The sequence below is a fragment of the Armigeres subalbatus genome, chromosome 3, assembly GCF_024139115.2.
Source record: "Armigeres subalbatus isolate Guangzhou_Male chromosome 3, GZ_Asu_2, whole genome shotgun sequence".
Taxonomy (NCBI): Eukaryota; Metazoa; Arthropoda; class Insecta; order Diptera; family Culicidae; genus Armigeres; species Armigeres subalbatus.
Genome location: NC_085141.1, coordinates 428055636 through 428068325, shown reverse-complemented (window position 1 = coordinate 428068325; position 12690 = coordinate 428055636). Strand labels below are relative to the sequence as shown.

Genomic DNA, 12690 nt, shown 5'->3' with positions numbered 1-12690 from the left:
GTTTTGGCTGAAACCCGACCATTTGTACTTCTTTTAGGTGTCTATGAAAATGTGAGCTTGGCTAGCGTATGGATTAATGGTTAACGAGCTTTCATGCATTATTTCAAAAATGAAGGACACACTCAGCAGTGTGGTATTATAATACTTGCTATAGGATTAAATCGTGGAAAATAGCTGTAAAGGGTTACGTCGCAGAGACAAACCACGGAGCCTCGAATTGTTCGTAGAACCAAGGACGATCCAAAATTACAGGCGCGGAATCGTTCAATGTTGCATCTGACGATCTCGTAAAAACTCAATTTTGATACAAATGAACGTATCAAAACTGCTATTGGCGACGTTCTGCGTGGCTATAAAGCATTTTTTATGCATCCCTTGAAGTGTCTAAAATGGAAGAATGGTTAGTAATAACGAAAATATGTATTCACGCAGAAAAATATTTTGTAAATTCGACAAAATTTTAGGTCAAATTCAACAAAATAAATTGTTATCTCAGGGCTTACAAACATTTTTGTTGAATTCAACCCAAAAAGTGTGTTGCACCAACAAACATGATTGTGGCGCTCGTAATTTGACAGTTTTGTTCAATCAATAATCATTATAGTTGAATTAACAAACCAGTTTCGTCAAATCAACTATCGGTTTTGTTGAATATTTTTTAGGTTAGGTTTGTGGGATGATTTTTTTTCTCACTTATGGCATTTTCTATTGATTTGAAAAAAGTTTTGAATATTTATTGCATATTTATTTAGTACATATACATTTTTTATAAATACATGCAGACATCATCTTAAATATAAACTTGTTGACATGACCTTCGTGAGCGTATCCGTTATGCCACTTAGCTTTCTGTAAGAACAAAAAATCTATAAGAAACATGCTCTTTTCTTAAAGTATATGTATTTACTTACGACATTGAATGATTAATTCTTGAAATTAAACTGAAATTTAAATTGAAAATTAAACAAAAATCCTCAACAACATTTCTTCCACAAGTAACATATATTATAATAAAAACGAAGAATTTGTAAATATTTACAAACTAAATCTAATGTACACGTTTAAAAAAATATATCCAAAATCAACAAACTTTTTTGTTGAAAAAGAAATCATCTTTGTGGCACCGACAAAATATAATTGTTGTTACGACAAAACAACATTGTAATTTTTACAAACAAAATTGGTTGAGTTCAACAAACGATATTGTTGATTCAACCAAGCAAAATTTATATGCGTGATTGATGTATGAATTTCCTTGTTATTTAAAAATAAACAACCTTAATATCTCCGTTGGTAACAGGAAAGATTATAACTCTAATCCATGGCTACCAAGATATTATTTAAAATTAAGTTCACAGCATATGTCAAATTCGATTCACCCCTTGTTAATTTATGGCTAGCGTAAAAAGCTGGATACCCCTTCTGTGAATCTTCACTGAGATTTGCACCAGCGCACCATTCGCCGACCAACAGATCTTTTGGAGCCTCGGGTCAATTGACCTATCACGTTAAAAAAATTATTCGCTCAATCGATTCTTTATTTCTATCCAGCTTTCCACGCTCGGTAATGGCGGCTTGTCGGTGTGTAAAAATCAATCGGTCGCTGTACTGTTTGACACTAGCTGGAGGAAAACTCGCTGTCGAAAAGGCCTTTTTTCCCTTCCTCTCACCCAGGAACGCCAGTGGGCTTTCCTCCAGCTAGTGTCAAACAGTACAGTGACCAATTGGTTTTTACCACCGATAAGCCGCCATTACCGAGAGTGGAACGCTGGATAGAGCAACATATGATTACGGTCGAAAAGCCAACAATGCAGAACCGAGAAAAATGAGGTTCAAGCCGAGGCGGGTGCAATCGGGTGGCAGAGGAGGGCATGCAGCGAAAAATGTTGACAGAATGGCCAACCACTAAGCAACCAGTCTACTACCCAAGTAACCATGGAGCTATATATGATTGCAAATAATACAGCCATTAAAGTTGACTTAAAGTGGAAAAAGGCCTTTTTACGACCGAAATAATGCTTCATTACTTTGACATGTTTAAATAAAACATAAGTAATGCATCGCTGCATTCGTAACTTGGTGGTTACTTGGGTAAGCTCAGGGATCTCTCGACGCAATCCGGAAGACGAGTATGTGTGGTCTGCTGATTAACTGGTTCGTGGGCTGATTAAAAGCGTGGGTATTTTTTTGATAATTCGGCACCAACATTTCAAAAGGGCGAAACTGATTTTGTAAACAAGATCTTTTCACGTCGCTGGTGGGCTGATTTGTGCCCAGGAGGGTGAAACGCCTGTCATCCGCGGTACAATGGCACTCTACCCAACATCGTTTTTGGTACTTCTGTTTTTGGTACCCTGTTTCTGGGTAGTATCCAGCTTTCCACGCTCGGTAATGGCGGCTTGTCGGTGTGTAAAAATCAATCGGTCACTGTACTTTTTGACACTAGCTGGAGGAAAACACACCGGCGAAAAGGCCTTTTTTCCCTTCCCCTCATCCAGGAACGCCAGTGAGCTTTCCTCCAGCTAGTGTCAAAAAGTACAGTGACCGATTGATTTTTACACACCGACAAGCCGACATTACCGAGCGTGGAAAGCTGGATACACGAATGCAGCGCTCATTTTGGGTGATTGGTTCGTACGCAGTTAGTGCCAATTATCGGCAATTAATTTCTCCTGGCGAAAACTTGCAATTAGTTGAGGTACATCGAGTCTTTTGTGTTTGTATGGCTTCTTTATGTCGAAAAATAACTCGTCGATACTTCCGAAGTTTTGTTAACATGAATTAAACAAAATTAAAACAAAAACATTGTACGCCATCAGTGGTGCGAATTCTCAATCTCAGTGACTGAAATTTGTTGGATATTGATACCATTGCCTCTTCACACTCACTTCCTAGTAGTGAAAACTGAAAATGGTTAGCAGCAACAATCAAAGATAAAGTAAACAAAGGCCTCTCTTCTCATTGCACACGCAGCCCGTACTGACAGTCTATTCAGTTCACTCGCTGCTGTGTGAATGCGACGGCCCTATATATTGTCAGATTTTCTGGATGTGATACACTGCGCGGCGTTTGTAATGTTCCCAAATGGGTACTTGCACAAAACTTCACGCGGCGAATGACTGTCGAAAGGTACGGCCGCGCCGAACGATACACCGCAATGCTATTCACCCATAAGAATCAAGTAAACGGGGTGCAGAAAGCGCGGTGGTACCTTTCACGAAGGGTTCGCCGCGTGCAATTTTGAGAAAATCAGGCAATAAATGCATGGGTGAATACTATCACTTGAAAGACAATGAAAGGAAATTTGTGCCGAATGATCATCAGCTTCAGCCCGTTGTTGGCAAACCGAGTTTGCTAAGCTACTCCTGCTTTGTCGTTCTGACTGAAAGGCACCGTCATAGGCAAAGAGGAGCAGAGAAAAATACAAAACAAAAGAATCGAACTCAGCAGGCATTGTTGATAAATTGCACCACTGTACGCCATATTGAATGAATGGTGGGTAGGCGTATTAGCCTTCTCTTCAGTCTCCTGTTTGTGCCCCACCCACGCAATCCAGCGCCATGCAATGAAAGAAGAGGGTCTACTGTTTCCATCAGTGGTGTTGGATTGCGTGGGTGGGCTCAAATTAGGCCAACAGCGACGTGAGAAGCTCTTGTTTACAAAAGCAGTTTCGCCCTTTTGAAATGTTGGTGCCGAATTGTCTTGTGTCATCCCATTGTTAAAATCAGCTTGTTTTATCGTCAATTGACAATAATTATTCTTCTATGAAAGTGACAGCTTTGGGTTTGTGGGCCTGTACAGCGGTTGTAATTAAGTGCATCAGTCTCGGCAGTGTCACATGAAAAGGCAGCCCTCGGCATCCGTGTCACACGAAAAGGCCTATTCCTCCGTGTTTCAACGCGTGTCTCTTCGTTAATTTTACTTTATATATAATGCACTTGAAGTCAATACCAAATTTTTCAAAACGACTTATCTGCTTAAACAAAGATTCAAACGTCGATTTGTCGAATCTGAGAACACTCCCACGCAAACCAACACCATCAACACATAGGTGAAGCCTTCGGCTAACGTGGTTTGCGTGGGAGTGCTCTCAGATTCGACAAATCGACGTTTGAATCTTTGTTTACAAAAGCAGATAAGTCGTTTTGAAAATTTAGTATTGAAGTGCATGCATTTTGACATTTGTCCATCTTTGTTTACATATCAATTTTCACTTCAGCCAAAAATTGGATTTTCGCACTGAACTATAGGATTTTTTTTTCTAATATTCATATAAAATGTGTACATAAAACCAAATCCTGTGGCGTAGATTACTTATGGACATAATGGCTACAAGAAAGTGCAACCTATCGATGAGCTCTTCTTCACCATTAAGTAAATTTACAATTTAGGATTGATAGATAGCGTTCGTTGCTATGAGACTCTGCTTCCTGCCGCGACTTACCGGTAAATTCCGGATTCGATGTTGCTGCTTAGTAACAATTCTGGCATCAATCACTTTATTGTATCTAATAGTTAATTTGTTAATAACGGTAAGCATTACATTTTCTATTTTTATAGTTCTATGGTACAGTTACTCATAATTTTAATTTCTTCATCTGATCAGCTTACTACTAAGTACCTAAGTGAATTAATGCCGTTTTTTTAAATGTTCATGCAGTGCTTATTAACTGATTCTGATAAACAGAACATCCTGTATTTTTACTCCATTAACCAAAGTTTCACCAAATCGCCCTAGTGCTGGTCCAGTTAAAGTCCATATTGCTTCAAATTTGATGTTTCATACATTGTTCATATGATCATTGATTTGTGACAGCATTCAAGATTGTTGGCTAATAGATGCTAATATATAGTAGTAGTCATTAATTGTTAAGCAGTTTATCGGCTATGTGACTTGACGAAAATTCTATCATATTATTCTTCCTGCTGTTTCACCTGTTACGTTGAATCACTTATCATTGTACGGATTTTCTTCACAGCATACATCTATAAACAAATGTACAAAATGCTACGAAACCATTGACGTGGTTTACACGTGGGTAAACGGTAGCGACCAAAGATTCCTGGATCGGCTTAAACTTTACGCACTAGTTAGAGATAAAGCAAGATATGACGACAAGAATGAACTGAAGTACTCGTTGAGGTCTCTCGAGAAGTTTGCGCCCTGGATCAGAAGAGTCTACATCGTAACCAACGGACAAATTCCGTTCTGGCTCAATCTGGATAATTCCAGAGTGCAAATCGTTCAACACACAGACATAGCAGATGAGGATACTGCATTGCCCACATTCTCCAGTGCCGCAATAGAGACGTTCATTCACAAGATACCGGGCCTTTCGAAGAACTTTCTATATTTGAATGATGACATCTTCTTGGGAGCACCACTCTTTCCAGATGATCTGATAACGCTATCGGAAGGCGTAAAAGTTTTCACGGCTTGGCAAGTGCCAGATTGTGCGACAGATTGTCCGTGGATGTTCGTCGGTGATGGATCGTGCGATAGCCATTGCTATGTGGAAGAGTGCCAATTTGACGGAGGCGATTGTGATCATCCGGACTATCAGAATCATATGCATGAATTAGAGGATTACAACGTGTCCACCGAGGGAGAGGATACATTCATCGATGTACCGAAAACGTTTCCTAGAACTGCGAGAAAAGCAGATAATATAAGGGATATTTATGAGATGTTCAAACGAACCAATGGTTCTTCCACCAAACTACTGGTTGAAAAGTTTAACAAGGAAAAACTGAAAAGCAGTAAATCAAACACAAAGAAAAGCTCCAGTTCTGATCACGATAGAAATGACAACAATGAAGAGAAACTATCAAACTCGCAGGATATTTTTGCGCATTCGTTGATCCATACGAATAAAGTTTTCAATCACGCATATGGTTATAAAAATCGCAAAGTACTTGCTCACGTTGGATTTCTACTGAATGTGAATATAATAGAGGCCATGTTGCAACGGTTCCGGAAGGAATTCTCGGTTACCAAAAGTCATCGATTTCGAGAGAAGAACGATTTGCAATATGCATTCACGTACTACCACTTCTTGATGAGCGAGAGTCGGAACAAAAGCCTTTCGGAGATTTTCGATGATTTCGACACAGATGGATCCGGGTAGGTTTTGTACGCAATCATTTAGAAAATTAAAAACTAATATCTTGAGTTTTTATGGTTTTTAGCACTTGGTCAGACAGAGAGATTCGGACGCTGCTGACCAAAATTTACAATCTTCCTCTAGACTGGTCGGCTGTGAGGTACTTTGAAGAAGTTGTGACAAACTGCTCACTACAACAGAATAACTTTATTCCTCTAGAGCACCAGGTTGAACAGAAACTAGTCTACTCTACTTTAGTTTATGAACGATATGAAGATTCTACCATTGTGAGTATATCAGAGGGATATATGTAAAGTGATTGCGTTTAATCTAAACTATAATTTTAGCCCACAGTCACGAAAAACCTAGTTTTGGCATGTCACGAGCTAACGGAAATGATGAAGATGAACTTTGCGCAAACCCCGCTGTATAAATACCACGTGAATCAAAAGACAGGCATTTATAGCAACTTTAAAATGCTGACTTCGAACATCACACAAGTCGTCGATGCTCTGGATGAACTAAGGAAGAATCCCAAAAAATTCAACTGCATCAATGACAACCTGTCCGAGAATAACCCAGATGAAAATCAATTGATCTCAGCACTTCTGGAGGATTTCTATCTCTCGCTCTTCCCCGTCCGTAGTCAATTTGAGTTGGAGAACAACTATCGTAACAGATTTCAGTACTACGACGACTATCGGGCTTGGTTCGCCCGGAAAACATTGTTTCGCAATGGAGTGTATGCTATTTGCATGGTTGCATTCTTGCTATGTGTCAAATTATTATGCTTCCGGCACAAAGGTAAATTTGCCCGAACTTTGGTGTTCCTTAGTAGTCGAACTGATTACAGCACCATATGACGATTGCACTATTAATTGTAGGAATAATTTTAGGTAGAATAATATTTGCTTTTATTTATTTACTAGAACATGAAAAAAGAAAGTGTAACACTGAAATAAACTTCAATCAAATGAATACATTTCTTTTATACATCGAAGAGAAAAAGCATGCTTTCTAGGCTCCAGTGGATGTGGTAGGCAACGCTCCCGTCGAACTACCCAATCTTACCTGGTATTGCAAGCGGTGTCTAGCGCTAAGCTTTTTATAGGCGAAAAAGCCTCCAACTGCGCAAGCCAAAATTGAAACGGTGATCGAGATGGCCACTACTGCAGTCTTGCTCATAACTGTAACGAAAAACGTATATCAAACTGTTGTAATCCAGTCCGGTGAAACGTAAGGCACCCTCACCTCACCTTCTTCAATCAAATCCATCTTGATGGAGTAATCATTTCCTTCTACTTTTATCGCACATTGCCATCGACCAAAATCCTCTCGTTCAACTCTTGCTATTTCTACACCACATTCTCCCTTTCGTAGACCGTCTCCATAATATCTGAATCTTGCTTCATCGCTTGGTACAAAGCTGTCAGATAGAGCATGCACTTCTCCTGTTGGACTCACAAAACGGCATACTTCAATTGATAGGTCCAAAATTGTCTTACAAAGCATTTTTTTCGCTCCATCTCCTCTGCTGGCTTTTATTTCGGGTGTTATTGCCTTCCCAGGCTGCGCATAAACTTTTACATTGAAATAGTTTAAATGATCCTCAGCTCCATCGGCATCATTAAACCCACAGGACCACATCCCGCTGGTAATGTTGGTCACCCTGAAGTTACATATCCCTAATGTTTTCAAGCGGTCGAATCTATCTGGCACATAGTTTCCACTTTGGGGCCCCGTCAGATAACAATAATCGATCGCATAAGGTGCTTCGCAGCTCAGTTCGGTCGTTGTCGTTGTTGACGAGAGTGGATCGTGGAATACTTCTACCAACTTCGACGGCAGGGTTGAAGCTTCTTCGTCGTCAACATCCGCATGCTTGGCGCTCAGATCGAACACGCAGCCACTGAAGTCGCTCACTGAAATCTCCAGATAGATACGCCATATGCCGAAGTCCTCTTTCAGTAATGGTTTGCGGATTTCCAGCGCGCAAATTCCTTGTGAAATTCTGTAAGTATTGTAGTTATACACCATTGCATTGTATGTGTTGTTCGTGCAAAGCACACACACACAGACACACACACACACACACACACACACACACACACACACACCTTTTTTCCTGAGCAACTCGTGGGACCAAAATGGAAAACCAAGTCAATTCTTCAATTAGTGGTAGTAGTGTAGGCGACAACCCATTCGCAAGAGGTTGTTCAGGTCTCCGCCTAGGAGGCCAGAGGCAATAGTCGGCAGCTCAGTGCGCAGCGCCAGCGTGGGTCACTCAACCTTCCTCTCGGCTAGAAAAACGTCGGTAGGGGTTATTGACGGCCCATGGCTTGTGGAGGCGATGAACCGTAAACGCGATGGGCTTTCGGCCTTCGAAGTGGCGACGGAACAGCTGGACGCCATAATCGACTTTGCGTCATCGAAGCATAATATCAGCAAGGACCTCAAGAGGAGCTTGCAGAAACTTCGAAATCGGTGGAGTGAGGCCCAAGGATTCGCGGACTCGGGCAAGGTCGAATCGACCGAAGGCGTGCCAGCGAAGACGGTGGTGCCAAAGTCTACCCAGACTGAGGCTCAAGTATTTGCGGGTATGTCGGGAGTGACTGCTCCAACGGAGCAGACACAAAAACGGGGGAGACAGTCTCCAGGGGATGAGCTCTCTGGGGGCCGCTTCAAAACGCGGAGGGTTACTAACCCGAACAAGGATAGTGGGGCTGAAGCTGAGCCCCGGCCAGGTACCTCCAAAACTGGGGAGGAAGGACCTGGAAAGGTCCGTCTACTCAGGCAAGACGGTGGTAAGGGGTTACGGCAGACTGAAAGTTCTCAACTGCACCAGACCAGGGAAATAGAGGGGGATGACGCCTTCTGGACCCTGGTCAAGAACAAGAGGAAACCGAAGACGTCAAGGGCCGAAAAGAAGGCCCAGGCGAATGAGGGTAGCAAGAAGTCTAGGGTAGGCGCCAATCGCTCCAGGGGCGATGCCCTAGTCATCACGGCGGACGAGGCTAAGTACTCGGACGTTTTGAAGGCGATGAGGAGTGACGTCAAGCTCGGTGAACTCGGCGCCGACGTACGTCGAATAAGACGTACCCGGATGGGCGAGATGATCCTCGAGCTGAAGCGGGCGTCTCGCAAAAGGGCGCCGCCTACAAGAAGTTGGCGGAGGAAGTCCTAGGCGAGACGGTCAAGGTGAGGGGGTGAATCTAAGGGTTAAAGACCTGGACGAGATCACCGAAGTCGAAGAGCTATCACTACGGCGATAGTGTGAAGTGGAGACGCCCACCGCAGCCGTTAGGCTACGGAAAGGTCCGGCAGGGATGCAGGTAGCATTGATTCGGCTATCTGCAGCGGACGCCTCCAAGGTAGTCAAGTTGGGGAGCGTCAAGGTGGGCATATACGAGGGACCCGAAGTTTGCTTCAAATGTCTGGAACCGGGGCACAAGCAATGGGACTGCAAAGGCCTTGACAGAAGCAAACTCTGCCGACGCTGCGGATTGGAGGGACATAAGGCACAATGCTGCACGAACCTCCCATTTGTTTGATTTGTTCCAGCAAAGCTGTGAACAGCAAGCACCCCATGGGGGTTCGATGTGACCGGCGTGTCTTATGTCCAGGATGTCTGTTAAGCAGATTCCCCCTCCATTGCTTAGGAAGAAAAAACACACACACACACACACACACAGACACACACACACACACACACACACACACACACACACATAAACGCGCGCCCACCAAGGATTATGCAGTACAAATTAGTTCCAGGAACAGCTCTAAAAAATCTAGTTCATTTATCCAATTATTCTTATTCGCGGGTCGCATTGTCACACAACCACTAGTATGCGAAAAAGGCAGAACATTTCTTAATTTTATGTTATCGATCCCAATGTAGATGTACATTTACCTCGTGTTGTACGACGAGTATCGATCCACCAAATGACCATCCAATAACATCATCTGTCTACGACTATCCACCGATACCGCTCGACAAGGATTCACCGAAGACCGATAGTGGCAGCTCATAACGACATGTGATTCATCCTCTTCTACTGACCATATAACATCGCGCAAGCTTTCTATAAATGAATAAAGTGGATTCTTATCTCGTAGGAACGTCGAATGGAATTATGTTACATACTCTCCACCCTCACGTTGATCACAGTCTCTGTTTCATCCATATCGCCCCAATAGAGCAAACGGCAACGGAACTGAGCAGAGGTCCAAGTAATTTCAAACGACTTTGAGCATCCATCGTAGATTTGGTCAGATTCGTCTAATATACGACAATATCGTCGCGAACTGCCTTCGGGACAAGTGACCATGTACCATCGAACTGTGTCGCTGACGGTAACGTTCAGCACAGTAATCTGATTGGGAGCTATGGAAAAACGCGATAAAGCGATAAATCACAAAGCAATCAAAGCATCACGCTAATCCTCGAATTATTCCTAACACAGGTGCACTTACTGGTCACATCCACATTCAGTCTGCTTTCTACACTTTTTGATTCTGAATCCAAAGCCGTCAATGTCCATGAACTGAGCGATTTGTGTATATTTTGCACTCGAATACCGCAAAGAGTTACATTGAAACGTTGCACCTTGGTCTGTCCCTCAACCACGTGGATTTGATCGCTATCTAGACTGTAACTATTGCCACCGACACTCACTGAACAGTGCATCCACTGCACCGGATCGCCAGCCTGGTCCGGGATAAGGTACGCTAGAAAGCCAGCACCTTCCAAAATAGATAAACTATTCGTGGGAAAAATCGAAGCACTCCGAACGAGTGCAAGCGATGATAGACACAATAAGGAAGAGATAATCGAAACGCCCACGCGTGGCATGATTTTGAAGAAGTGCGCGCGCCAATTTAAAATCTGGATGGAGAATAGTAAACGCCTTTGGTGCAGAGCGGTCGAGACCGAACAACCGAATGATTCAATTCAAAATACTGCGGTTCTGATGCATTCGGTTAACACACGCGTGATAGGTGGATACAGTGCCGGACAAAATATAGATAACTCAAGGAATCTTTTGAAATGTTTGTTTTTAAATTTAGTGTTACTAATTATGTCTTGTCTGAAGAAAGTATTGAAAGGTGTTGAACGAGTTTGACTTGTTTGCACACCCGAGGATTAACTGCAAAATAGACACATAAATTTTAAATTGAAAACTTTCTCGGTGTAATTAAAATAATATTGGAGTTCTGGCATCACTGTATCGGAAAAGAGGAGATTAATAAATAATCATTGTACACGACGGTCACGTTTAATTTTCAATCTGAGAAATAAACTCCATTCCAAACGCGTTTTGAGCTATCGTTGGACATTAATTTTGGTCCGTTTCGACCGGATTTTCAGGAGTTTGGAGTTTAATCGCGCCGTATTGAGAGTTTCGGTCGAGATCGTTTCCGTGACAAATTGTGCGTTTTGGCGTCGTTTCGTGGAAAAATTGCGCTTCCATGAGGTGTTAGCATGTGCGAAGGAAAACTGAAAATTCGCCATTTTGGTGAATGGGAAGTGATGTGCTAGTGTCTGGTGTAGTTCCGAACCGGAAGTTGGATTACGCCACGATTTTGTTGATGTGTCCTTGGCACAACAAGTTCGCCGCCATCTTGAATTTCAGCACTGTGCTGCTAATTCACTACAACAGTTCAAAAGAAACCTATCCGAGACACATGTGTTAGTGATTGTCATCGGGGCAAGAGATTCGGAACCGTGTTCCAAAGAGTGTTTGTGAAAGCTGTTCTTCGCCGTGCGAAGCCTACAGCAACTACGAAAAGTACATGCCCGAGCGGCTGATAGAGTGAGCACCCAGTTTTCACCAAGTGAGTGTGGTGTGGGGTACAACAGTGTGCGTGAATTGAGCTCCAGCAGCATAAAAAAGTGGGCGAATCGAAAACCACGTGTAGGAATGCAGTCTCGCCATACGAGCTGCGTGGGAATTATGATCGTCGGTCTTCGCACTGAGTGACTCGCACAACAGTGTGCGTGTAATTAAGCTCCAGCAGCATAAAAAAGTGGTCACGCCACAAAGAGCAAAAGAGACACACAGATTAGTGAGAAATTGAGAAGCTTACCGTGTAAGCAGCAAACATAAATTGAAGTGTGATTGAATGTCGGACCCTGAAACGCCGCGTGTGGTGGTTCAAATACCACGAAGAAACATTTTGAGTGCCTTGCCGGGTAATGACGATTGGAATCAAGTTCCGTCAGTTTCTCAGCAAAAAATTGCAAAGCAAGCTGCCGAGCAGCGAAGAATAATGGAGTACAAAATGGAATCGTTAATTGATCGGCGCAATTTGCTGATCGAGAAGCTGATCCGTATCAATGAAAGTGTGAAGCCGGAAGATGTCAACATTCACCTTCTACGGCTGCATTTGGATACACTGCGAAGATGCTCGGATGAATATGAGAAAATACATTCCGAAATATCTATGATCGTTCCGAAAGAGACTCGCGACGAACATCGACAGGAGTACATGAAATTTGAAAGAATGCATGACCAGCTGTATGTTATCTTGCAGACGAAAATAGCGAAGAAGAATGAATCAGAATTGAAACCACCCAGTGCAG

At 42.6% G+C, this 12690-nt stretch overlaps 2 protein-coding genes across 3 annotated transcripts; one reads left to right on the top strand and one right to left on the bottom strand.

The window, feature by feature from the left end:
- The first annotated feature begins 4177 nt into the window (after nt 1-4177).
- Nucleotides 4178-7082, top strand: LOC134227489 (N-acetylglucosamine-1-phosphotransferase subunits alpha/beta). The gene is made up of 4 exons (XM_062709020.1): nt 4178-4532; nt 4980-6124; nt 6190-6391; nt 6452-7082. The coding sequence occupies exons 1-4, from the start codon at nt 4416-4418 to the stop codon at nt 6965-6967; spliced, it is 1980 nt and encodes a 659-aa protein (XP_062565004.1). The 5' UTR covers nt 4178-4415; the 3' UTR covers nt 6968-7082.
- LOC134227490 (uncharacterized) lies at nt 7006-11219 on the bottom strand. Of its 2 annotated transcripts, none has more exons than XM_062709021.1 (5): nt 10581-11219; nt 10252-10491; nt 10018-10189; nt 7361-8115; nt 7006-7291 (listed from the first exon to the last, which is right to left on the bottom strand). In XM_062709021.1, the coding sequence occupies exons 1-5, from the start codon at nt 10957-10959 to the stop codon at nt 7122-7124; spliced, it is 1716 nt and encodes a 571-aa protein (XP_062565005.1). In that variant the 5' UTR covers nt 10960-11219; the 3' UTR covers nt 7006-7121. The 2 variants fall into 2 exon arrangements, with proteins under 2 accessions (XP_062565005.1, XP_062565006.1); XM_062709022.1 differs by having other exon boundaries at nt 7162-7291; nt 7356-8115.
- Nucleotides 11220-12690: the final 1471 nt, after the last annotated feature.